Genomic DNA, 25,196 nt, shown 5'->3' on the forward strand with positions numbered 1-25,196 from the left:
CTATTCATTTATATGTATTATTCAGCTTTCCTTTGTTTGTATCAAAATCTACACAAAAGCTACAAAGCAACACTATTTTTGATAAAGGCAATTCAACATTGTTTACTGTATGTTAAACTCTTACTTATTTTAGATCATTGATTTAATCTATATCGGCTGCTACAATACAGATGTAAAAAAATACTAATAATATTTGAATTTCATATAAATAAATAAAAACTTTAAAAACTATCATGACTTCCTGTCTCATTATTTTAATTAGCACAATTAGGGCCTGCACAGTAGAGACATATGTGGCCACATGTGGCCCAGAACATCTCTGATTGTGGTCTGAGTGATCGGATCTCAATCCATCCTCAATGCCTCCTGAGTGCATTCACACCTCTACTTAGAGCTGTCCGCTTGTGATCCAATCACTCAGATTTTATAACCAAGTCAAAACGGGGCTTCCGTGTATACAGTGCAATCCTTCACCATGGACACTGTCACTCAAGTACAATATGCACATATGAAACGTGAGTAAAAAGGCTTTGTCATTATAAAAAATACAACTTGAAAAGAACCTGAACTTGACTCTATAGCCTCTCCCACACAGACTGTTCTGTCTTTAGTACCCCAAAATATACAGTAGATAATTAAATGAAATTGAATCAGGTTGGGAGTTAAAGGTGCAGTAGGTAAGACGTATAAAACTAACTTTCTGTCATATTTGCTGAAACAGACCCTATGTTTGAGTAGAACTACATGAAGAAGGTAATTTAACTACAGCCTGTAGTGTGATTTGCAAAAATCCACAGCTCCCTGTTCAGATGCACTAATCAGGGCCAGGGGGGGTGTCTAACCAACCAGTTCTAACTCATAAAATACAGACGTTTGGACAGTGGCTTTCAGCGGCTGTCAGCGGCTGAAGCGACGAAAAAAGCGATTTGTAGAATGTACTGGGGTGAGCAGCATGTACACGGGGTTTAGCAAGTACTATATAAGGGGGAACTTCCGCGTAGGGAGGTTGGTCGGGGTGGTGGATGGGTCAAACACAGGACTTTCACCCAGGAGACCAGGGTTCGTGTCCCACGTGTGTCTTTAACCGTCCCGTTATTGCCGCATGTCACGGAAGCCATTTTCTTCTTTAACCGGTCCGAGTCCGAGTATGGTCTGGCTATTGTATTGTACACAAGCGGTCCTTACGGAAGCGTAAGCCCACCCACGATCTTTTCCTAAACTCAACCTTCTCGTTCCCGCGAGTCACGGAAACGTAAGCCCACCCACAAGCTTTTCCTTAACCTAACTGTGTCAAAAGGGTCAATAGTCCAATAGTCACGGCAATAGTCCCGACCAAGCACGTTTAGTTAAAGCGCGTTATATGACGCTAAAGGAGACTTTTAGCGTCAATTGAGTATTAGCGTCAATAACAACGACAAAGGCACCTGACCAAGCATCCGTATTTTACGAGATGGAAGTGAGAATGTGTTGGTCTAATATCATGTCAATCACTGCTCATGCACACGCATTCATTCTCCCTTGTGGGGGGAGGGGCTTAGGAGACTGTTTTGGGCTTTAGCAGAAAGGGGGGAGGGATGTTCAAATTATTTGGCTAAGTCCTGGATCTTCGCAATCCTACCTACAGCACCTTTAACACTAGAACGGCCATGACGATAATTTTGACCATTTTGAAATTTATGTGTAATAACTTTGCTGAATAAAAAAATACAATCCTGCTGGTACCTGACTTTTCCTAAAAGAGACTGTAGACTGTATTTTCATTTAAAATTGTTTTTATATACATTACACAAAAGGCAAAGAAAATACAGTCACTTTTACCTATTTCGGCCATACACGGTCATATTGACCGCTCGGATTTTCGCGGTATTGTTTTTAATCTTTCGCGCGCTTGAAGTTGCATCTTGGTTGCTTAGTAACTATCATAGTCTCTGTCAGAGAAACGTCACTAGCAGTCTCGAGTAACAAGTGTGGGCATCACCGATGCCGAAGGCAAAGCCAGACTCGGTAACGTGGGCTACTACAGCGTGGATGGACTCTGTTCTGAATCAGAAGGCAAACACCGGGAGCTCGCTCTGTGAAAGGCGCGGTACACGTAGTTGGCCGTGGCTGTCTACATGTTCATATAACTTCATACATCCTCAAACTGGCTGGAATCATTGCACACATCCTCTCCAAGGAGTGCACCAGCAGTAAAATTGTCTGGAGGAAGTTCACGCAGCAACTGGCAGAGGAGCTGAGAGCGGAGTTTATGGAGGGAAAAAGGGCAGCGGCGCACGGTCTGAGCAGCGCTGCGCACTGCAGCAGACACCAAAACGGAGGCAGTGCCAGGTTAGGTTAGGTTATAGCTAAATGTTCAAATAAGATACTTTGAATGGTTATTTGGCTGTTATGAGTTAAGTTGAATGAATTTCCACACCATATTTTGAAACATATGTATGAAATTGATTGAAATTAATTATTGAAACACGTATTACTACTCAAATCAGTCAAATGTATAATTAAACTCGTTAAAATGTACATTTTGGTGTTATTACATTTTCTAAAGATATCCTAACACAATACATAATACAATATTGCAATTGAGTATTTATCATGAGAGATTATAGAGTTTGGAATCTGGCCGCTCACCAAAACAAGTTCCTTCCTGAGGCTAATTTTGCAGCAGCTCCTTGCAGAGCTTAGCGCCGCCCATGACGATTGTGATTGAACGATGGTTTAAAGAAATGCCAATAAACCAGAGCACGTTTTCCAGCATCCTGGATTGCTATGTGGACTAACCAGACCCTCCTCCGCAATGCTGTGGAGTATGGTCTGGCAAAGCCAGACTAGTGTCAGGGCAATACACTCTTGTGTACTCATTTTTGGTATGTGGGTCTGAAACCTTATGCACAACCTCACATTTTGGTTCACTTATTCGTCTGAGGTGGTGCAGTGACACCTCACAACAACACAATTCAGGGTTGGAACCCGCTGGCTGGCTTGGGCCCTATGTAGAGATTGCATGTTCTCCCTGTGTTAGGGTGTGTTCTCTGGCTTCCTCCCATAGTCCAAAGACATGCTGGTGTTTATAATTGTTAATTGTTGACTCTAAATTGACTTCCCGTTTTTCCCTTTTCATTGATTTGGCAAATAGCTTCTTGATATCCTCAGTTTGCAACTGAAGTGGGTTTAAATTATGTGTTCCCCCTCATCACATCCTCCTACAATTTAATTTACAAATTACAGTAATAATGACATAATGGTCTTAAAAACAGAATATACCATCGCAAATGAAAAAAAAAAGCAAAGCGATCTGACATCATTATACAGTGATTCGCTAAGAGGACCTCAATCGTCATCATCTGCAGGAGTATAAAGCTCTGCCCATGAAAGGAGATACATTGTTTTGGTCAGCAATATAATCAAACATCACAGAGTACAGGTCTGTATGTACATGTTTGTGCCAGATGTTTGACTGCCTCTATGTAATGTTACTGTTTGTGCTTCTTGTGGGAGCCTTTGGAGCAGAGGAAGACACTGCACTCTGTGAGATACTGGGGAGCCCAGAGTTTCCTCTGTTATCTAAGGAAGGAGATATCACTATTGGAGGAGTTTTCTCCATCCATAGCCAAATATCAAGTCCTCCGCTCACCTTCACAGATGCTCCAGAACCTCTCAAATGCTCCAGGTACTGTTTGTTGTCTTGTTTTCTCATTTGTTGGTTTCTTGACAGAAAAAAAGTCACATAAAGTCGGAAAATTGTTCTTACTCTTTTCAGGATAAATTTTAGGGAATTTCGTTTTGCCCAAACAATGATGTTTGCCATTGAGGAGATCAACAATAGCAGCTCCCTGCTGCCCAATATTTCAATTGGTTATAAGATATTTGACGGCTGTGGTTCAAATCTGCCTTCAACACGTGCAGTGATGGGTCTAATAAATGGGCCAGAAAGGACTTTGGAAAAAACCTGCTCCAGCCATTTATCTGTTCATGCGATCGTCGGAGCCTCTGAGTCCTCCTCAGCCATTGCGATGCTACAAATTTCAGGGATTTTCCAAATACCAGTGGTAAATATTTGTAATATTTGTGTTCGTTTTTGACTGATTTCACCATGTTCCTTTTTCCAAAAGGCTTATCTAGATCAGTCTAATGATCAACATATATATATATATATATATATATATATATATATATATATATATATATATATATATATATTATATTATAGATAATATTGCATTATATAAAATAAACTGATTAGTATTTTGGTTAATTTCATGTCTGTGCTCAGGTTGTGATTAAGGTTTCCAGGGTTTGCACAGATGCAGCAGATTGACTCTAAAGACACATGTTGAGACAAAGATTTTCCCTTACTTTTTGTCACTTAATACTTATACACTTAAATTTGAAATGTTTTTTGTTTCCCTCTTTTTATTTTCTGTTAGATCAGCCACTTTGCCACTTGTGCTTGTCTGAGTAACAAAAAGGAGTACCCCTCCTTCTTCAGAACCATCCCTAGTGACTACCATCAGAGCAGAGCCTTGGCAAAACTGGTAAAGCACTTTGGCTGGACATGGGTTGGGGCAGTTAGAAGTGACAATGATTATGGTAACAATGGCATGGCAACATTTATCACAGCTGCGAGTCAGGAAGGGGTTTGTATTGAGTACTCAGAGGCCATCTCAAGGACTGATCCAAGTGAGCAGGTTACCAGGGTAGTCAGAGTTATCCAAAGCGGCAGTGCCAGGGTATTAGTTGCGTTCCTGGCCCAGGGCGAGATGGAAATTCTGCTTGAGGAAGCTCTGAAGCAGAACTTGACTGGGCTGCAGTGGGTGGGCAGTGAGTCCTGGATTACAGCAGGTCATCTGGCCACTAAAGGGTACTCAAGAATTCTGACAGGGTCTCTGGGCTTCACCATCAGAAAATCAAAGATCACAGGCCTGCGAGAGTTTCTTTTGCAGGTTAACCCAAGTCAAGACCCTTATAATAATCTGCTGCGAGAGTTCTGGGAAGCCACATTTGGTTGCAGTTTGCAATCCAGTCCGCATGGTCAGACCCAGTGCTCTGGCAGTGAGAGACTACAGGACATCAAAAATCCTTTCACAGATGTGTCAGAGCTAAGGATATCTAACAATGTGTATAAGGCTGTGTATGCTGTGGCTTATGCCATGCATAACATGTTAAAATGTGGACAAAGTGGCGAAGCGGTGAATCACCCGTGTATCTGGAAAGATGCTTTAGAGTCAAAACAGGTCAGAGATCGCCTTCATGAATTATGTGAATAATTTGAAATAATTAACAATTCCCTGTACTTTAAGTTATACAACACTGTTCTCTGTTGGTAGGTTGTGAAACACCTCCAAGATGTGAATTTCACTCTTCAGTCAGGAGAAAGAGTGTACTTTGATGAAAATGGAGACCCTACAGCGACGTATGAGCTGGTGAACTGGCAGAGAAACCAAGCAGGAGATATTGTGTTTGTGGCTATAGGGAGCTACGACGCCTCACTACCAAATGGAAAGCAGTTTACCATGATCGGAATAAACACTACATGGGCTGCCGAATCCCTGGAGGTATCAAACTTGTTATGTATTAAATACTCACAGTGGAGCTTGATTTTTAAAGTAATAACTGTTCCCTGAGCCATTTCCATAATTAGAAGTAGGTCCATTTTGCATTGTTGAGGAAGTCATACTATATAAAAGTAAAAAAAAAAAAAAAAAAAATACACACAAATATAAGTAGACTTTGTTTTGCAAACTGACGTGCAAAGTGCCAGAAGTTTCTCTTCTGATCTAGGAAGCTTAAACTAGAGTTTGCTGATTAAATCGAACCAATGATATTACAGATTTGGTTTACAGGGGCAATAAACTTTAAGTAACTGATGAGTTGTGATGTTGTTACAGAGGCCACAGTCTGTCTGCAGTGAAAGTTGTCTGCCAGGTTTCCGGCAGGCTGTGATTAAAGGCAAACCCATCTGCTGTTTCTCCTGTATCGCCTGTGCTGCTGGGGAGATAAGCAACTTCAGCAGTGAGTAGAAGCTTTCCTATCTGCAATTTATTATGCTATATACACAATACTTCCCAGTATATCTCATATATATTTCACTAAATACAGCATGAACACATTTCAGTGTTTCATGTTTCCCATTCAGATTCTGCCGAGTGCTCACGGTGTCAACTGGAGTACTGGTCAAATGAAGACCACAGCCAATGTGTTCCAAAGGTGATCGAGTTCCTATCTTATGGAGAAACCATGGGCGTCCTGCTCACTGCTTTCTCATTGTTTGGAGCAAGTTTAACACTGGTGGTGTCATGTGTCTTCTTTTGGTTTCGTCACACACCTCTTGTCAAAGCCAGTAACTTTGAGCTGAGCTTCCTGCTGCTCTTCTCCTTGACTCTGTGTTTCCTGTGTTCTCTGACGTTCATAGGCCGGCCCTCTGAGTGGTCCTGCATGCTGCGACACACGGCATTCGGCATCACCTTTGCCTTGTGCATGTCTTGTATCTTGGCTAAAACCATAGCAGTGGTGATTGCCTTTAAGGCGAAAAGGCCAGCAAACACAGTTCCTCAGTGTTCTGCGCCGTTTCAGAGAACAAGTGTTCTTAGCTGTACTTTACTGCAGGTGTTAGTCTGTTTGCTGTGGTTGACTCTTGCCCCGCCATTTCCCTACAAAAATACAGCTCATGCCACTGAAAGGATTATTCTAGAATGTGATTTAGGTTCACCTATAGGGTTCTGGGCTGTGCTGGGGTACATAGGACTCCTGGCTGTGCTATGCTTCATCCTTGCTTTTCTGGCTCGAAAGCTGCCTGATAATTTCAATGAAGCTAAGTTCATCACCTTCAGCATGCTGATATTCTGTGCAGTTTGGGTCACTTTTATCCCAGCGTATGTCAGCTCTCCTGGGAAGTTCACTGTAGCTGTGGAGATATTTGCCATTCTGGCCTCTAGCTTTGGGTTGCTCTTCTGTATATTTGCGCCGAAATGTTATATTTTACTGTTAAAACCAGAGAAAAATACTAAAAAACATATGATGGGGAGAAACTAATCAAAATCACTATAAACGAGTATATAGAATGGTAACACTTAAATGTCTGAATTGCTATTTTAGTCATAACTTATTAAAAGCTTTGGGTTAAATATGACTTTGCAGACCATGACCAGAGAAGTCCAATAAATGCCTTAAAGATATTTTCTGCCTCATTTGCTTGTTTACATGTAGGTCTTTGCTGAATGGAAACAATGTGCCCACTTATCGCACTGAGGGCCTGGCCATATTTGCAGTAATTTCTTTTTAATGCAATAAACAATTTCAGTGTTATCCCTGAAGCTGAAATTCTAAAGTGAAAGTTCTCAGTTTGTTTTGTGTGATTAAAATTCAGCTCCTTGTTAAATGTAACACTAGGACTGGGATAGTTTTTTTTTCTATTTTGAGGAGAAAATTATGTCCTTCATACGTTGGCTCAATGTCCTAAATCATTTTTTATTCTCATTTAGCTCAGATTTTAAATTCTTAACTGAAATAGAATATTCAATACACAACAACAGTTCAGATATCCCCATGAATGCAGAAAAACAAATATGTCATACAAATGTTGTAGGCCCTCTAATAGGCCCATCCATCTGTCAGTCACACCACAAGTTGTGCCATTGGTGGACAGAAACACAATATTTACATTGCATCCAGGCCCCCGTGGCTTGTACTAGTTAGAAGAAACTTCCTATAAAATGCTCAGAGTTGAGAGGTTTTATCTTTGGACCTTGGGTGGTAAATACTGAGGTTAACGACTATGCTGCTGATAGCAGATATGCTACTTCTTTCCCTTCTGACTGTCAGAGGAGGGAAGCCTATGTGTCAAACATATGGGAGAAAAGAAGTCTCTCAGTTTTCTAAAGAGGGAGACATCAACATTGGAGGAATTTTCTCCTTTCATCAGAACCCAGTCAGTGTCAGTCCAGCTCTCCAAGTCAACCCAGGAACAATCCAGTGTGAAGGGTAAGAAAAGAAAACATGGAAATTTACAATTTAAATATTACAAAATATGTTGTTTATTCATGTTTTAAGTGTAAATCATTGTATGTTTCACATTTCTTTTTACTTTTCACAAATTGTACAATTTGGTCCCTCTCTTTTTTTCAGACTGGACCCAGGAGAGCTTCAGTATGCGTACACTATGATATTTGCCATAGAGGAGATCAACAACAGCTCAGATCTGCTGCCCGGAGTGACACTGGGTTACAGGATCTTTGACTCCTGTCCCAGTATCCCTTTGTCCATCAGTGCATCGCTTAACCTAATGAATAGGTATGACAGCGGTGAAGGCAGCTGTAGTAAACTGTCAAATGTGCATGCTGTCATAGGGGAAACAACATCCACCTCTACAATAGGTATTGCACGCACCATGGGACCCTTCCATATACCTGTGGTGAGTGTTGGGGGCATGCATGCTCTCTGCCAAAAATGAATTGGTGTTGTTGAATGAGGTTTAATATAATATGTGAAAATGTTTTATTGATTCATATTAGGGTTTGAAGGCATCTCAAAATTAGCTATTTCTCTGTTGTATTTGTGTTTCAGATCAGTCATTCAGCCACATGTGCATGTCTCAGCAACAGAAGAGACTATCCCTCTTTCTTCAGAACCATACCTAGTGACTTTTACCAAAGCAAAGCCCTAGCAAAGCTTGTGAAATACTTTGGCTGGACCTGGGTAGGGGCTATCAGAACTAATAGTGACTATGGGAATGGTGGCATGGCCACATTCTTGGAAGCAGCAGAAAGGGAAGGTGTGTGTGTTGAGTACTCAGTGGCTATATACAGAACTGATCCCAGGAAATGGTTCTTAGAGGTGGTTGACATGATAAAGAAATCCACCTCTAAGGTAATAGTGGCATTTGCTGATGGCACAGACCTTGACATACTTTTTAAGGAGCTTCATGCTCAGAATGTGACAGGCCTGCAGTGGGTGGGCAGTGAGGGCTGGATCACTTATCGCTATATCGCCTCGCCAGTAAACTACGCTGTGGTGCAGGGGGCAGTGGGCTTTGCAGCACTAAATGCTCATATCCCTGGACTGCAGGAGTTCCTGGCTAACAGCAGGCCCTCCACCACACCTGGAGACCAAGGACTGGTGGAGCTTTGGGAGACTGTGTTTGGCTGCACCCTGACTCCCCAAGCAGAGACTCAAGCTCAGGTTTCAGTCGCAGCCTGCACTGGGAAGGAGTCTCTGTGGAACACAAACACGCGTTTCACAGATGTTTCAGATGCCAGTTTGCTAAATAATGTTTACAAGGCCACATACGCTGTCGCTCATGCATTGGACGTGTTGTTTACCTGCAAAAACGGACAGGGGCCTTTTGAGAACAACACTTGTGCTGATAGAGAAAATGTCCAATCATGGCAGGTAAACCTAAAACACAAAATGCTGTGCCTATATCAAAACTATACGTTAATGATGATGTAGTTAAATAACAACATCACTGTTTCTCTGCAGGTGCTGCATTACCTGACACAGGTCAATTTCACTACTAAGATGGGTGAAAATGTGTTCTTTAATGAGTTTGGTGACCCTGTGGCTCGTTATGCACTGGTAAACTGGCAAATTGATGAGGCAGGTTACATAGTCTTTGAAACTATTGGTTTCTATGATGCCTCCCAGCCTGAGGGTCGGCAGTTTGAGATGAAAGCAGATGTGCAAGCCATCTGGGCAGGTGACATTCTTGAAGTAAGTAAATGTGGACAACCTGCCCACATTTTTAAATGTTTTTGGACTTCACACTGTTTCTTTTTTATTGTGAATAATCAACAATTAATCAACAACGATCTTGTGATCACTAAATAAATATGTCCAAAAGCAATGCATAAACTGCTGAGTTAATTACCATATTAACATGATTATGAGTCTGGAAGTTATTATCAATGTGTTTTTTAATGCTGTCACTGTGATGCAGGTACCAAGGTCTGTTTGCAGTAAGAGCTGTTTGCCAGGGACCCGTCGGGCTTTTGTCAAGGGCAAGCCTATCTGCTGTTTTGATTGCATTACCTGTGCTGACGGGGAGTTCAGCAATAGTACAAGTGAGACAGCAGGATTCCTAGCCTTTACTCTAGCACTCATCGTGTTTCTGTTGGGCAAAATCACTGCCAGCACTTTACTGGTCTATCTGAAGATGTGTGTGCTGTACAGCCTAAACATATTTATGCTTTCAGATGCAGTGAAATGTGACAAATGCCATCCCGAGTACAAGCCCAATGAAGAGAGGAATAACTGTGACTTGAAAGCTATTGAATTCCTCACCTACAGGGAATTGATGGGTACACTGTTGGTCACCTTTTCTGTCTTCGGTGCTTGCCTGGCGATGACTATTGCCCTGATATTTTTCCACTACAGACAGACTCCGATTGTTAGGGCCAACAACTCTGAGCTGAGCTTCCTGCTGCTCTTCTCCTTGACTCTGTGTTTCCTGTGTTCTCTGACCTTCATAGGCCGGCCCTCGGAGTGGTCCTGCATGCTGCGACACACAGCATTCGGCATCACCTTTGTCCTCTGTATCTCTTGTGTTCTGGGAAGAACAATAGTTGTATTAATGGCCTTTAAAGCGACACTTCCAGGCAGCAATGTGATGAAATGGTTTGGGCCTACACAGCAGAGACTCAGTGTTCTGACTTTCACTCTTATACAGGTTTTAATTTGCACACTTTGGCTGACAAGCAACCCTCCATTTCCCTTCAGAAATATGAAACATTATGAAGAGACAATTATTCTTGAGTGTGCCCTGGGGTCACCTCTAGGGTTCTGGGCTGTGTTAGGATACATTGGGCTCTTAGCTATGTTATGTTTTGTGCTGGCTTTTCTGGCTCGAAAGCTGCCTGATAATTTCAATGAAGCCAAATTTATCACTTTTAGCATGTTGATATTCTGTGCAGTCTGGATCACCTTTATCCCAGCATATGCCAGCTCTCCTGGGAAGTTCACTGTGGCTGTGGAGATATTTGCCATTCTAGCTTCAAGTTATGGAATGCTCTTTTGTATTTTTTTGCCCAAGTGCTACATCATTTTATTAAAGCCTGAGAACAATACAAGGAAACATATGTTGTGTAAAGTGACTCCAAGAACACTTTGATTAATTTGTTAATCACAGCAGATTTATTTTATAATTTTTTTCTAATTCCACAATTAGTTTATACTCAAGATATATTCATTTCTGTGGAAACTTTTCAGGTCACACTGTCAATTGTTCATGAAGTAAAGGCTTCACAAAAATATCCTTATGATGTCTGTACATCAGTGACTAAGATGACTTGAAAATGGATTTAATTGATTAAATACAGATAAATACAAACAAAACCTGTCATGCAGCAATGTTTTCCAATGTACTGGGCTCAACCTTTTCAACTGTTTATATTTGTACCTCTGTGGATCTATTCCCACTGCAACATGAATATTTTAAAATAATACATTTTTGCATTTAAACTATATGTATCAACAAAACAGAAATAAAATAAAAATATTGCATGAAACGTGCACTCTTTTTGTGTTGCTTTTCACAGCCATGAGAAAATATTCATTAACTCCGTAGTAGTACACATTACAGTAAAAAAAACGTACATACATACACAGTAAACAGAAAAACAGTGAAAAGCAGTACACATTACAGAGACTTAATCATTTCAGAATGGATCATTGATTCAGTGTATGATTTAACATATCAGTAAATCATACATTCTTAATTAAACATAATTTAAACTCGTAGGCCTATGATCTTCTAACACGAGAGAGAGGCTCATTCAGAAAATGTCCGTTAGCTACACACATTTCTATATTTTGTTGGCTTATGCACACCAGTCGTGCAGCTTCCCACACACAGTGCTAGTTAGGATCAAGCCAGTTGGTCCTCTGTGTATCTGTTATACTGTAGTATAACTGCGCTTGTACTCAAAGTCTGAAGGGCGCTTGAAGAGCACAGACCTCCGCCAAGGCATGAGCTATAGAATGGTGATTATTCCGACACCAGAATGCAGCACAACTACCCATCTTACAATGTTAATGAAAGTGAAAAATTATTTGTGTATCCCAGATTTGAATCTGCTCCAAAATGTAATGGGATCTTCCAGGGCCCATGCTACACCCTTACACAAAGTTTTATTAAAATTGTACCAATTGTTTTTCTGCTGACAAAAACAAAAACAGACCAACAAACAAAAGGAAAACCAAACCAAAAACAAAACCTCCTTGTCGTGGGTAATTAAGATATTTGAAATATGTTCAGGTCAACGTGACCTCATGGGAAGACGTATAAATAGCACGCCACTTTTAAGCCCCTGAGGACTACTACACAAACACGTTTTGTGTCATGTTTAATATCTCCGTATCAATGCAGCTAGAGACTTTCTTTACTTTTTGTTTAGAAGCAAAGAGATGCACTGTTTCAATGAGGTCTTCCGTGTGATCGTAATCCAGAAGTTTTTTAATCCAGCCTGGAACTAGTTTCTTCATATAACAAACAATAGTTACGTATTGTAACTCCAGATTCTATGAGTATTGGCATAGCCCCCTAAAAGCTGTTGCTATTGGGTTTATCCCTTGGGCATGCGCTGTTGTAAAGATTTCTTTTGCTCCCTTGTGCCCTGCATGGGCCTCTCTTACGTTGCAGTTACTGTATATTACAGCTGCGCAACCAGAGATGTGCTCCCAATATCAGCATTTTTCTTCAGCCAATGTTAGTGAAGGGCTATGCCTATACTCATAGAGTCTGGAGTTACAATACGTAACTATCATTCTATTTCGTATAGGCTTCGTCCTCTAAGAGCTGTTGCTATTGGGTTTAGGGCGAAGCTGATGTAGTCAATGCCACTTGTGACACCAAAATCCACAAACAGATAGCATAGACTAGCTCCTCTTCCTACTCACATTGTACAGGTTTTTTACGTATCAAAATGTATATTGTTTTCTTAAAAACCTGATATCTCCATGACTGGCCTGCTTAACGTTCTGAGGCCCTGCCGCATGGATTTTGAAGGTGCTCCATGATTAAAGATTAATATCATCATTAATTAATGCAAAGTGCATTCCTCACAGGCACTGCAGGTGCAGGAGGATGGAGACGATGGTATACTAGATCTAAGAGCGCATCTCCTGCCGTTATCCTGCGGATAAGACTGAGTGAATCATGGAAACACATTGCGCAATCAAAGCGGATGAAAAAAGGCACAGAGATGCCCACGACGCCGCTGCACAGATGTCGGCCACTGTCATACCTCTGAGGAGGGCTATGGGTGCTGATAATGTTCTTGTGGAGTGTGCCCAGATGCCACTCCCTGTCCACTATAGGCGTGGGTGATAACCTCACACAGCCGCTGTTTCGAAAGAGCTGCGCCTTGTGAGTGTTCTCTATAGTGAACGAACAGCTGCTGTGTCCACCTGATGTCTGCCGTGCGTTAAACATACTGAGATAACGTGCGCACTGGGCAGACTCAGTGAGACGCTTATTCCGCTTCTCTGTTATGAGGTAGCAGGAGAACCCTCAAAGGAAGAAATTTTTGTCCGAAAAGAGTTCATTATGACTTTCGGCATGAATGAGGGATTTGGCTGTAAAGTAGCCGTGCTTCTGTCCTCTCTAATAGAGAGGCAGGACGGTGAGACCGACAGCGCGCATAAGTCACTCACTCTCCTAGCCGACGTGTGAGGCGGCTCAGGGGTGGATTGGACCAGGTGGCTGCTGCCCGCCGGGCCTTATGGCCGTGTCGGTTTGACGGTTGGCAGGGGATAGCGCTGCAGGGGGAGAAGGTGGTACGCAGGAGCCAGGGCTTGGGGAGGTGCGGCCGCAGCAGGGATGTGCCCCGAGCTGGCATCTTGGTGCCAATGTTGTGACCGAGGCTGGCCGAACGTTTCCGCATCCTTTCCACTACTTGGCTCGTGGCTGCTTAAAGGTGTGGTCCAAACAACTCACCAGGGGCTATGGGGCCGTCCAAGAGCTCACGTCTGTTGTTGGCTGGGAGCTGTGACCTGTACAGGCAGATGTTCTACTGTGACATGTGCAGCCAGATGTCGCTAGCTCCAGAGGAGAGCCAAAGGCTTGGCGGTCATGGCGGAGACAGCATAGGACAGCAGAGCGATGTTGTTCCGTGCCGCGGTCACGTAGGCGGCCAAAGGGCGAAGCCTATACGAAATAGAATCCATAATGATGAATCCATAAATTAAGTTATGCAATGTTCAATATCTCTGCATCACTTCAAGCTAGCGTCATTCTGATTGTTTAGCATGAAAGCTAACAACTGTTTGAGCCTTTCCAAAGAGGTCCTCAGTGTGATCGTATTTCCGAAGCTTTGAAATCCAGCCTGCAACTGTCTTTTCAGAGACATTGCGCAATAATTCCAGAACGATAAATCCACAACTGAACTAGTGTTAATTCATTTTTTCGTACGAAACGAGAATACAACTTTAGTAGATAAACTTGTCCGTGAACAGATACATTTTATTCGGCAATGGTGTTTAACAATAAGGACAACAACTCCCATAATCCCATGCAACTTCATGTTCACGTCATCAAAAGTCTGTACATCCATTGTTTTGATTGAGAGAACCCTAAAGGCAGAACATTACATATTGTACGTTTTGAGATGACACACACGACTAAATGGCATGAAATAACACGTGAAAATAAAAAAGTTTTTGTGATGACAATCAAAATGACTTCAGAAATTGGCGTGCTATTCATATGCCACTTGGTGATACCAGGCTGCTAAGGCCCAAAAAATATTTTTTTCTGTTTGGGCACCACCTTCCTCTAGCCCCGCCTGCTACTGTATCATAGTTCCATTATTATATGTTATGCTGCAAAAATATATAAATACCAGTGAAAGCTTATGATTTACATGAATGTGATGCCACCCAGTGATTTAGCTTTCTTAGACAGTATGACGTCCACACAAAGGTGGCCAGAGCAGGGTTGGGCACTCTTACAGCTGTTGCTGGTGGCATCTTTCTCTCAGGCTGAGGAGCCGGTGTGCAGGCAGAGAGGAGATCCTGAGAACCCCCAGCTATTTAAGAATGGGGACATTATGTTGGGGGGAATCTTCTCTTTCCACAGCAGCTGGATAAACAGACAGGACACCTACAGGCACAAACCCCTGCCACTGGAATGCACCAGGTAAATGTTTTACATATAAATCTATTTAGATTTGAAATATTTAAGTGGAATGGGGTACAGATACAAAGAAGTTATCAAGCTGTGTATAACAATGAGAAATAGTCCCTATTGTGTGTTCATTTTTTTATTTGCTGTGCTACTGTTTCACAATATATTCTTTGCAATTCCAACTATTTATAACTGTCCACATCAAGTTTCAATTTCAGAGATTTACAGTATGCCCAGGCTATGCTCTTTGCCATAGAGGAGATTAATAACAGCACAGACATACTGCCTGGTATCTCTCTGGGCTATAAGATCTATGATGTCTGTGGCTCCATTGCCAGAAGTGTGAGGGTTGCACTGGCCTTGGCCAATGGTAATCAGATATTATCTGCACCCTTCGAGGCACCATGTACCAGACCTGCACAAGTGCAGGCCATTATGGGAGAGACCTCTTCCTCTCCTTGCATGGCTGTAGCTACTGTCATCGGACCCTTTCACATCCCAATGGTGGGTAAGAATGGAGAAAATAAAAGCTTATATGTACAAATATATGTATTGTAATTATTCCACATGGTCATAGAAAAAAAGGGATTTTAAAAGAATGACAGTGTGCTGTGAAAACGTTTTACTTTTCTATCTTCATATTGTGATATAATTTCTTCTTTCTTTTAGATCAGTCACTTTGCTACCTGTGCTTGTCTGAGCGATAAAATCAAGTACCCATCCTTTCTCAGAACAATACCCAGTGATTACTACCAGAGCAGAGCCCTGGCCCAGTTGGTGTGGCACTTTGGTTGGACTTGGGTTGGAGCTATTAGATCAAATGAGGATTATGGCAATAATGGCATGGCTATATTCACAGAAACTGCCCAGCATCTGGGCATCTGTCTGGAGTACTCTGTATCTTTCTTTAGAACAGATCCACCTGACAAAATACAAAAGATAATTGACATCATCAAGGCTTCCACTTCCAAGGTGATAGTCACTTTTCTCTCCCACATGGATATTGATATAATAATATCTGAGATGTCTAACCACAACTTGACTGGGTACCAGTGGGTAGGCACTGAGGCCTGGATCTCTGATTCCCACACTGCAGTGATGGATAAGAATCACATTCTAGATGGTGCCATAGGCCTGTCCATCCCCAAAGCACATGTCAGTGGTATGAGAGAGTTCATGTTGGATGTGAAGCCACTTAATTCATCTAGTAATGAAATGTTTTCAGAGTTTTGGGAGACATTATTTAGCTGTAAGTTCAAACAGTCAAAATCTTCAGCAGGGAATCAGAGAGAATGTACTGGCCATGAAGATCTGACTGGAGTGCAAAACAGCTTCATTGATATGTCGCTCATGCCTATCTTTTACAATGTCTATAAAGGAGTGTATGCTGTGGCCCACGCACTTCATAATATTCTCAGCTGTAACAAAACCTGTAACAACAAGGTGCAGCTAGATCCATTTACGGTGAGTTGAAAACAAACTACTTAAATGATAGTTTTTACAGTAAGTTACATTAACAAGGAAAACATTTTAAAATGTGAAATAAAATAGTTGCAGTCAGTCTATCATGCTGTTAGCCAATAGGGCTACAACATGTTTGTCAGATAATAATACATATGGATACATATCTTCTTAGATTTTACAGCACATAAAAATGATTCAGTTCAAAACTAAGGAAGGAGATGAGGTTTACTTTAATGAGAATGGAGACCCAGCAGCAAAGTATGAAATTATAAACTGGCAGCCAACAGAACATGGTATTGTGGACTTTGTCACAGTTGGTCTTTATGATGCGTCTTTACCTGCAGACAAACAGCTGAATCTGCAAAATAAGTCTGTAATTTGGGCACAGAACTCACAACAGGTAAGCTGCAATGGTATCACTGTAACTGTTAATTACTGTAAATTTCAAATTAAAACTTTCAATAAGTTATTAGCTATAGTTATTATATAATAATGCTTGGCTTGCAAAGCCAACACCTTGTCAAAGTGAATGCCCATACATTTTCCTTATAATTGTTTTTTTTTTTTTTTCATGCAGGTGCCTTTGTCAGTTTGCAGTGAGAAATGTCCTCCAGGAACTCGCAAGGTTCTCCAGAAAGGAAAGCCTGTCTGCTGCTATGACTGTTTAACATGCGCAGAAGGAGAAATAAGCAACATTACAGGTACAGTAATTTATCTGTTGAAAGTTATAAAAATGATCATTAAAGGGTCAGCTCACTCAAAATACATGGCCATCCTTATACAATCGCTGGTCCCCCATCAAGAGTTGCATAATAAGCAATATTCAAAATAAAGCTATATATTTGTCTGTTTTAAGGAAAATGACAACTAGCCTATTGAAGAACAATTAATCACCTAACATGTATATATACAGACACATAAGACATTAAAACAGGATTGTTGTGGGACTCAAAATGTTAACTGTACCAGTATTAGATTATGCACATCAGTTTATTAACATTAACTGTAAAATCAGAAACCAAAGTCTGTGACCCCTTAAATCTCATATTTTCCTAGTTTTCAACTAGCCTATATATTACAACTTTATAGAATTCCTTAAAATGTAGTTATGGCTCATAAAACTATGGAACTATGAAATATTTCTGGGGCCACCAGTCTTTATGAAATCCAAATCATTTATGACGAAACAATGCAATCTTATCAGTCTTATATGCAAAGAAAAGATGTAAGGTTGAGACAAAACAAAAGACAAATGTACTGAGAAAGTCTAATAACTGCTGTTTCAGATTCTATCACATGTGTGCGATGTCACCCTGAGTTCTGGTCAAATGAGAGAAGAGACGCTTGTGTGAAGAAGGAGGCAGAGTTTCTATCATATGAAGAGATTATGGGATCGCTGCTCACTGCCGCATCCTTAGTTGGAACATGCATCACTGCTGTTGTAGCATTCATTTTCTTCAGATACAGGAAAACTCCTATTGTCAGGGCCAACAACTCTGAGCTGAGCTTCCTGCTTCTTTTCGCCCTCACTCTGTGTTTCCTGTGTTCTCTGACGTTCATAGGCCGGCCCTCTGAGTGGTCCTGCATGCTGCGACACACAGCATTCGGCATCACCTTTGTCCTCTGTATCTCTTGTGTTCTGGGGAAAACTATAGTGGTGTTGATGGCCTTCAGGGCCACACTTCCAGGTAGTAATGTCATGAAATGGTTTGGGCCTGCACAGCAGAAACTCAGTGTTGTGGGCTTCACTGTTATACAAGTTATCATATGTATCCTCTGGTTAACAATTTCTCCTCCTTTTCCATTTAAGAATCTTAAGATATTCAAGGACAAAATCATCTTAGAGTGTGCTCTGGGCTCAGCTGTTGGTTTTTGGGCTGTACTTGGGTACATAGGACTTCTGGCCATGTTATGTTTCATTCTTGCTTTTCTGGCCCGGAAACTGCCTGATAATTTTAATGAAGCCAAATTCATCACCTTTAGCATGCTGATATTCTGCGCAGTATGGATCACTTTTATCCCAGCGTATGTCAGCTCTCCTGGGAAGTTCAGTGTTGCTGTAGAGATATTTGCTATTCTGGCCTCCAGTTTTGGACTGCTCTTTTGTATTTTCATTCCAAAATGTTATATTATCTTACTGAAACCAGAGAAGAATACAAAAAAGAATATAATGGGGAAGGGGGTACCAAAATAATTATGAAACCCTAAAATAATATGGCGGCAAAGGCTTTTTATGCCATTATAATCATTTGTTAAGCAGACTGTCAAGTAGACATCTATCTTAATTAAAAATGCCTGATGCATCACCGATCTCCACTCCCCACCATTGAGGCTGTCAAGCACAAGCAATGTCTGCAGGTGGCACACAGTTTTTAAAGGGGTGATAGAATGATTATATAGGGTATTTTACACTGTTCCTTAAGGTCTCCTAATAGGGTATGTAACATTGGTTGGGCTGAAAATTGCCCGAATGCTATTTTATTAGGCCCTTAACTACCCTGTGAATATATATATATATATATATATATATATATATATATATATATATATATATATATATATATATTTGAAGAGCCCAGAGAGCTTTTCTTCCAAATATGGTATGCTCATGAATATTTAGATGAGCTGCGCGCTGATTGGTTTGAGCGAACCCCATAGAAACACATTGGAGACAAGACAGCAGGTCTCATATTTCAGACACTGCAAAGTTATACATTGTTTGTCGGGCTATTTCGTTATTAAATTCACTTCTGAGACTTTTTTAAGCGAGAAATCAACTATATAAAGCTCAAATATGGGCCGTTTTATGAAAATTGATGGCTAATTGCAAATTTGGTAAGACGTGTCGGACTTTAGCTAGGAGCTCCACACAGTCTGACGAGAAAGCGGCAACCTCCATACCCAGTGAAAGTCACCGTTTCCCTGGGTACTGGACTACTGGAATACTCGGGGCTCCGTGGAGCTCCATGGAGCTTCGCGGAGCTGGCTGGCTGCCAGCTGCCGGCATAACTAGAGTAGCTATATTTACAGTTTGAATTTCATCACGGCACTTATATAACATCTAACCCAAGGTCTTATAAAGCTAACACTAGTGTCCGATTTCAATTTAATGCATTTTTGTTAACATTAGCTAGGGGTTTCGTTAGCTGCTACTGTCCCTTCAATCCTTTGTGTACACATCGCAGCTAGTTAGCTTAATTTTTGGCGTAATTAGAGTATATTTACAGTTTGAGTTTCATCACGCCACTTATATAACATTTACCCCAAGGTCTTATAAAGCTAACAATGGTGTCCGATTTCAATTTAATGCATTTTTGTGAACATTAGGGTTTTCGTTAGCTGCGACTGTCCCTTCAATCCTATGTGTACAGATCGCAGCTAGTTAGCTTAATTTTCGGCGTAATTAGAGTATATTTACAGTTTGAATTTCGTCACGCCACTTATATAACATCTACCCCAAGGTCTTTTAAAGCTAACAATGGTGTCCGATTTCAATTGAATGCATTTTTGGGAATTTCAGAGGAATTCTAAGAGGAGGCTAGCTTGCTCTCATTGATAGAGCTCCATCCAGCCACAGGCTCTATCAATGAGACTCGCGGACAAGAGGCGTTTATTTCCCCGATTGTTTGTAAATAACTCAACACATTATAATTACACACATTATAAGATTAACTGGAACCTGTGGTAAGAGATTGCTGGCGTAACAAGCTTGCTGACTGCGCTCTCACTCTCACACACACATGCCATTTAGCAGGAAGAGGGGAGCTGCAGGCCCTAGAGCTCTGTCAGGGCAGCGGCGTTTGGTAGTCCATTAACCCAAAAAACGGTGACTTTTCATGAGTATGGAGTGCCGTGGGCTGCCAGCGGATGGAGCTCCATCTACCTCACAGCAGGCCGGGGTCTGTGAAGGAAGGCAGGCCGGACGGCGAGGCAGCAACACAGGCAGCACCGGCCGCTGAACTCCGACACACAGTCGGACAAAATTTGCAATTAGACATCAATTTTCGTAAAACGGCCCATATTTGACCTCTACATAGTTGATTTCTCGCATAAAAAAGTCTCAGAAGTGAATTTAGTGGTAAAATAGCAGATGAACAATGTATACAATTTCTGAGATCTGCGCGACCTATTCAGAAGACTACGCTGACCTCAGGTCAGTGGTGTAGCCTATGTAAATGTTTGGGCGTGACAAAGATAGAGACTAGAGCCAAATGAGGAGGATGCTCGCTGAGATTTGCCCGTTTTCAGAGGCAGTTTCAAATTGTGAGATTTGCAGAGGAAAGAGGTGTCAATGGGATTTTGAGGTTCTATATATGTCCTAGTTACCCACTAAACTGTCATTATTCAACTATGACAAGGTAAAATCGGTTTTGCATTCAATCACCCCTTTAATAAAAAAAAACCCTGTAATGCGGAAGCTAATGTAAAGCTCATGTAATGGGCTCATAAAATGATCAACCTTTTCAAGGTTTATATTTTTGTCACTGTATAGGCCTACTGTCTGGATCCCAAGGTCAGGAACCTACATGTTAAATGCTTGTACTTAAATAATACATTTTTTTCCATTTGTACAATATGTACAGTATCAACAAAACGGAAATACAATTAAAATATTGCATGAAATATGCATTCTTTTTTTCTTGCTTTTCACAGCCATAAAAAAAATGAATTCAATAGTAGTTTTATATTACAGTACATAACAAAATTGTTGTGTAGTACACATTTCAAAATGTATTTGTCAATGTTAGCATATGATTCAATGTATCAGAGTTCATGAATTCTTAATTAAAGATAAACACAATAAAATTCTTTAGGCATAGTCTGTGACTCTATGTATCTAGAACCCTACAATTCATTTAAGATAAAGATGAACAGATTTTAACAACACAGACTAATTCAGAGAATCTCAGTGAGCTATAGAAATTTCTATACTTTGTTGGCTGATGCTCAGTCCTTTTCCAGTTTTCACAATTACAATATATTACAGTTTTTTTCAACTGCTTACACACAAAATCTTTTCATGTCACACAATTTTTGCGATTTTTGCAAAATTACACAGCAAATCTCCAAAACCATAAGCTATTTCTCAGCCTTTTTTTCAATTGCATAAAACACTTTTTTCAAAACACAACACACAATTCTCTACCTAAGACACAAAAATCTAACAGGAAGTGACTTGCTTTCCTTTTCTAAACACAACCAATCAAAATGCTACACTTATTTACCAGGGCACACACACACTCCTCACATGTGCAAACACATTATGTCATAACTGAACACTAACCAATCACTGCTTTAGTATAGGCCTATACAGAGGTCAAAGGTCAGATTACCTGTTTTGACAATTACAACATTACATTGTTTTTTACAGTGCACTTTTCAACCACTTTCAGCAGATTACTTTCACTCTACAACATTGTAAATGTAGATATAGGCCTATGAAAGACAAGAGAGGTGTAGATTTACACATTAACAGTGTGTACATGGTATATCCAAAGATTTACTATTATGAAAAAAGTGTTTGCCGTTTGATGCAAATGCTTCATTTTGAGATGTGTTTATGGTATTTTGAATGCAGTGTTTCATTTTGAAGGATATGTGAGGCATTTTGCATTTTGGGTGTGCAGTTTTGGGAATTGTGTGTAGAGTTTTGAAAAAAGGAGACATAGTTTTGAAAACGTTTGTAAGCAGTTGGAAAAAAATGTAAATGTCTAACAAGTGGCACTGATGAACCCCTAAATGTAAGCATGCTAACATGCAAAAGTAACAGCAACATGTTTGTGTTTTATGTTTTTTGCATTTTTGTTAAAGCAGTAAGTGTAAGCATGGTACAGTAATACAAACTCAAAAGTACATGAGGTATACTCCCGAGGCTCATTAAAATACAGCTTAAACTGCTGTAATTTTAAGGCCGACAATTGACATTTGAAACAATGCAATTGCAAACACAGACACAAACAGTGATCAGACATCTTAATTTTACTAATGCGAGCTGATTTGTTTCCCCGAATATATCTGTACTGGCCAGTGAGATTTAACCGTGTAAATGATAAAATCTGTAAATGTGAAAACAATATATTACTACTATGTGTGTATGGTAATATGTGTTTTACACAATCATCCACCGCATCCATACAGTAAAATAAAGGTACCTGATTTTTGCACGTGTACATTTATTTTTCTTATTATTATTTTGACTCTACATGTCACATTCTCCATTCTTATGGATCAAAATAAACATTTCAACACGCCTGATTTACCATGTGACATTTAATTTGGTGTTATTGTTATTTTTCAGTCAAAGATATGTTTAATAGTCAGCTGGTATACCTCTTAGGACCTCTTTAATTAAAAACAAATTGTTGTTAGATTCTTGTTAGTTTATGAAACACTTTAGACCTCTCCAGAGGTTGTGTCTTTTGGGGGCTGATTTAGTAGGAGCACATGTGGTGAAGTGCATGTGCATCATGCATACCGACCTAATCCTCAGGCTCTTCCCACTCTTCCCACTCTAACGAACTAAAAAACTCCCTCTAGAGTTCAAAGTGTCTCCAATGTGCCTCCACACCTGTCTTCTCAGCCCACACTGTAAACTTCCCATCAGGGCTGTTGCATCATGATCCCCTCAAGACTGTGCCCTGGAGCATTTGACCATGATGCTGCCTTTTAAACTTAACAAAATCAATAATGCATTAAAGAAAGAAAGACATTAAATAAAAGTTTCTATGCCTTTGTTTTTAAAATGTGGCAATGGAAATCAACTCTTCATGTGATGTGCTGAATGGTTGACAGAAAACAACCCATTAGATGTCAGATCAATTCCTAAAATAGATAATACAGTTTAGTTTTGATAATAACTTGCAAATATATGTTATGAAACATTTTACAATGTTTTAGTCAAGTGATCTGAACCAAGCGATCAAAGAAGGTGACTATTAGTAATAACATATCTTTTCTGGATCTACACAATTTTACTTCCATTCTGAAATAAAATATACTGTTTTTTGAAAGAAAGGATCCGACACTGTGGCCTTTCCTCTTCTCCCCTTGTTCCTTTTTTCCGTGTCTATCTATTCTATCTACATGACCAACTTGTTCTCACTTCCAACTAATCAAATATGACAGCTTGGTCAGTGGCCCTCAGGGTGGATGAAAACAAACACAGGACTTTCACCCAGGAGACCGCTTTCAGTGTCCTGTGTGAAACAAAAAGTTAACGTTGACTTATTTTAAAATAACGTAAAATAACGTACTTATTTTAATCCAAACCACAATTTATCTATCTATCTGCATGACATGGCCAAAGTTATGTTTACCCAAAACTTTACACTCCTGTATAACTGTTGAACATATCACTCCAACACCATGGGCACGTTATGTAGCTACAACACTCTTCTGTGAAGACTTGACTGCAGGGATTTCCTCCCATTCAGTCAGATTTATTAGAACGGTTGGTCACTGATGTTGGGCGATATGGCCTGGCTCTGTTTTACAACCAAACCAAAAGTTGAAACCAACGTTTTCTGAGGGGGTTGAGAACAGGACTATGTGCAGGCCACTCATATTCAACAATGCCAACCTCCCATTATCATAGACCTGGACCACATTGTCATGTTAAAAGAAGGAATGGCCTTCACCAAACTGATGCCACAAAGTTGGAAGTATATTATTGTCTAAAGGAAAGTGATTGCTACCAGGGGTACTAGCTACTAGTACATTGTAGGGTACTACTGCAGTTGCCACGGGGTTCATGGAAAGATTGTGGAGAACCTCAGCTAATTTGGAAAATATATATTAGTGCTGTCAGTTGAACGCGTTATTAACGGCGTTAACGCAAACCCATTTTAACGGCGTAAATTTTTTTATCGCGAGATTAACGTTCTTTTTGGCATAGCAAACTTTGTAGTTTTTTTCACATGCTGTTGCAACAACTACTAACGTTAGACCGGAAACAAAACAACAGGCACGCCGCACACACTTGTTTGGGTTTGCGAGCCGGCCAAAGAGTAGTAGGCTAACGTAATGTTTTGAGTGGATGGCGAGCGCGAGACGCCGAAATGGATGCCAATAAGATTCTGAATGGAAAGCTTACTTTTAAAAAGTTGCCAAATGGTTCCATTGACAAGACCAAAGCGATCTGTGTGTTTTGTCGTTGTGAACTGAGCTATCATCGCAGCACGTCCAGTCTGAAATACCACTTGATGGCCAAGCACACAGCTGATGCGAATTCTCCGCTCCCTCGTCAAAGCCAAGCCAATCCACTTTTCCATGTTGATAAGAGCATTAAAATGAGAAAAAATAATTGGACAAAAAGAAATCAAGGGACATTTAGAATAGAAAAAAATGTGTGATTAATTACGATTAATTGTGAGTTAACTATGACATTAATAATGACTAAATATTTTAATCGTTTGACAGAACTAATATATATATATATATATATATATATATATATATATATATATATATATATATATATATATATATATATATATATATATATATATATATATATATATTCTTCTTAGTCCATTTTTGGCCAGATTGTCCTGTCACGCAAGTGAGTACAAGGCAACAAGGTAAGGACCTAAATGCAGATAGTCCAAGGAGATATGAA

At 40.3% G+C, this 25,196-nt stretch overlaps 3 protein-coding genes across 3 annotated transcripts; all 3 read left to right on the forward strand.

Annotated features, from left to right (window-relative positions):
* The first annotated feature begins 3,446 nt into the window (after positions 1–3,446).
* LOC116050851 (extracellular calcium-sensing receptor-like) lies at positions 3,447–7,029 on the forward strand. Its single transcript, XM_031301077.1, has 6 exons — positions 3,447–3,667; positions 3,758–4,046; positions 4,425–5,231; positions 5,325–5,552; positions 5,886–6,009; positions 6,134–7,029. Exons 1-6 carry the CDS (start codon positions 3,447–3,449, stop codon positions 7,027–7,029), a joined length of 2,565 nt encoding a protein of 854 aa, XP_031156937.1.
* A 1,111-nt stretch (positions 7,030–8,140) lies between these two features.
* Positions 8,141–11,101, forward strand: LOC116050789 (extracellular calcium-sensing receptor-like). Its single transcript, XM_031301002.1, has 5 exons — positions 8,141–8,407; positions 8,560–9,384; positions 9,475–9,705; positions 9,932–10,055; positions 10,188–11,101. The coding sequence occupies exons 1-5, from the start codon at positions 8,156–8,158 to the stop codon at positions 11,099–11,101; spliced, it is 2,346 nt and encodes a 781-aa protein (XP_031156862.1). The 5' UTR covers positions 8,141–8,155.
* A 3,860-nt stretch (positions 11,102–14,961) lies between these two features.
* Positions 14,962–18,824, forward strand: LOC116050787 (extracellular calcium-sensing receptor-like). The gene is made up of 6 exons (XM_031301001.2): positions 14,962–15,127; positions 15,322–15,619; positions 15,785–16,579; positions 16,752–16,979; positions 17,157–17,280; positions 17,866–18,824. The coding sequence occupies exons 1-6, from the start codon at positions 15,039–15,041 to the stop codon at positions 18,771–18,773; spliced, it is 2,442 nt and encodes an 813-aa protein (XP_031156861.1). The 5' UTR covers positions 14,962–15,038; the 3' UTR covers positions 18,774–18,824.
* The last annotated feature ends 6,372 nt before the right edge of the window (positions 18,825–25,196 follow it).

Source organism: Sander lucioperca, chromosome 5, assembly GCF_008315115.2.
Source record: "Sander lucioperca isolate FBNREF2018 chromosome 5, SLUC_FBN_1.2, whole genome shotgun sequence".
Classification (NCBI taxonomy): domain Eukaryota; kingdom Metazoa; phylum Chordata; class Actinopteri; order Perciformes; family Percidae; genus Sander; species Sander lucioperca.

What these genes read in the sequence shown, in the direction of transcription:
- LOC116050789 (XM_031301002.1), top strand. Translation starts at nt 8,156, where the DNA reads ATGATATTTGCCATAGAGGAGATCAACAACAGCTCAGATCTGCTGCCC. An exon ending in GACCCTTCCATATACCTGTG is followed by an intron (nt 8,408 to 8,559) that starts GTGAGTGTTGGG and finishes TTTGTGTTTCAG; the next exon opens with ATCAGTCATTCAGCCACATG. An exon ending in AAAATGTCCAATCATGGCAG is followed by an intron (nt 9,385 to 9,474) that starts GTAAACCTAAAA and finishes GTTTCTCTGCAG; the next exon opens with GTGCTGCATTACCTGACACA.
- LOC116050787 (XM_031301001.2), top strand. Translation starts at nt 15,039, where the DNA reads ATGTTGGGGGGAATCTTCTCTTTCCACAGCAGCTGGATAAACAGACAG. An exon ending in GACCCTTTCACATCCCAATG is followed by an intron (nt 15,620 to 15,784) that starts GTGGGTAAGAAT and finishes TCTTTCTTTTAG; the next exon opens with ATCAGTCACTTTGCTACCTG. An exon ending in AGAAATAAGCAACATTACAG is followed by an intron (nt 17,281 to 17,865) that starts GTACAGTAATTT and finishes CTGCTGTTTCAG; the next exon opens with ATTCTATCACATGTGTGCGA.
- LOC116050851 (XM_031301077.1), top strand. Translation starts at nt 3,447, where the DNA reads ATGTTTGACTGCCTCTATGTAATGTTACTGTTTGTGCTTCTTGTGGGA. An exon ending in ATGCTTTAGAGTCAAAACAG is followed by an intron (nt 5,232 to 5,324) that starts GTCAGAGATCGC and finishes CTCTGTTGGTAG; the next exon opens with GTTGTGAAACACCTCCAAGA. An exon ending in GGGCTGCCGAATCCCTGGAG is followed by an intron (nt 5,553 to 5,885) that starts GTATCAAACTTG and finishes ATGTTGTTACAG; the next exon opens with AGGCCACAGTCTGTCTGCAG.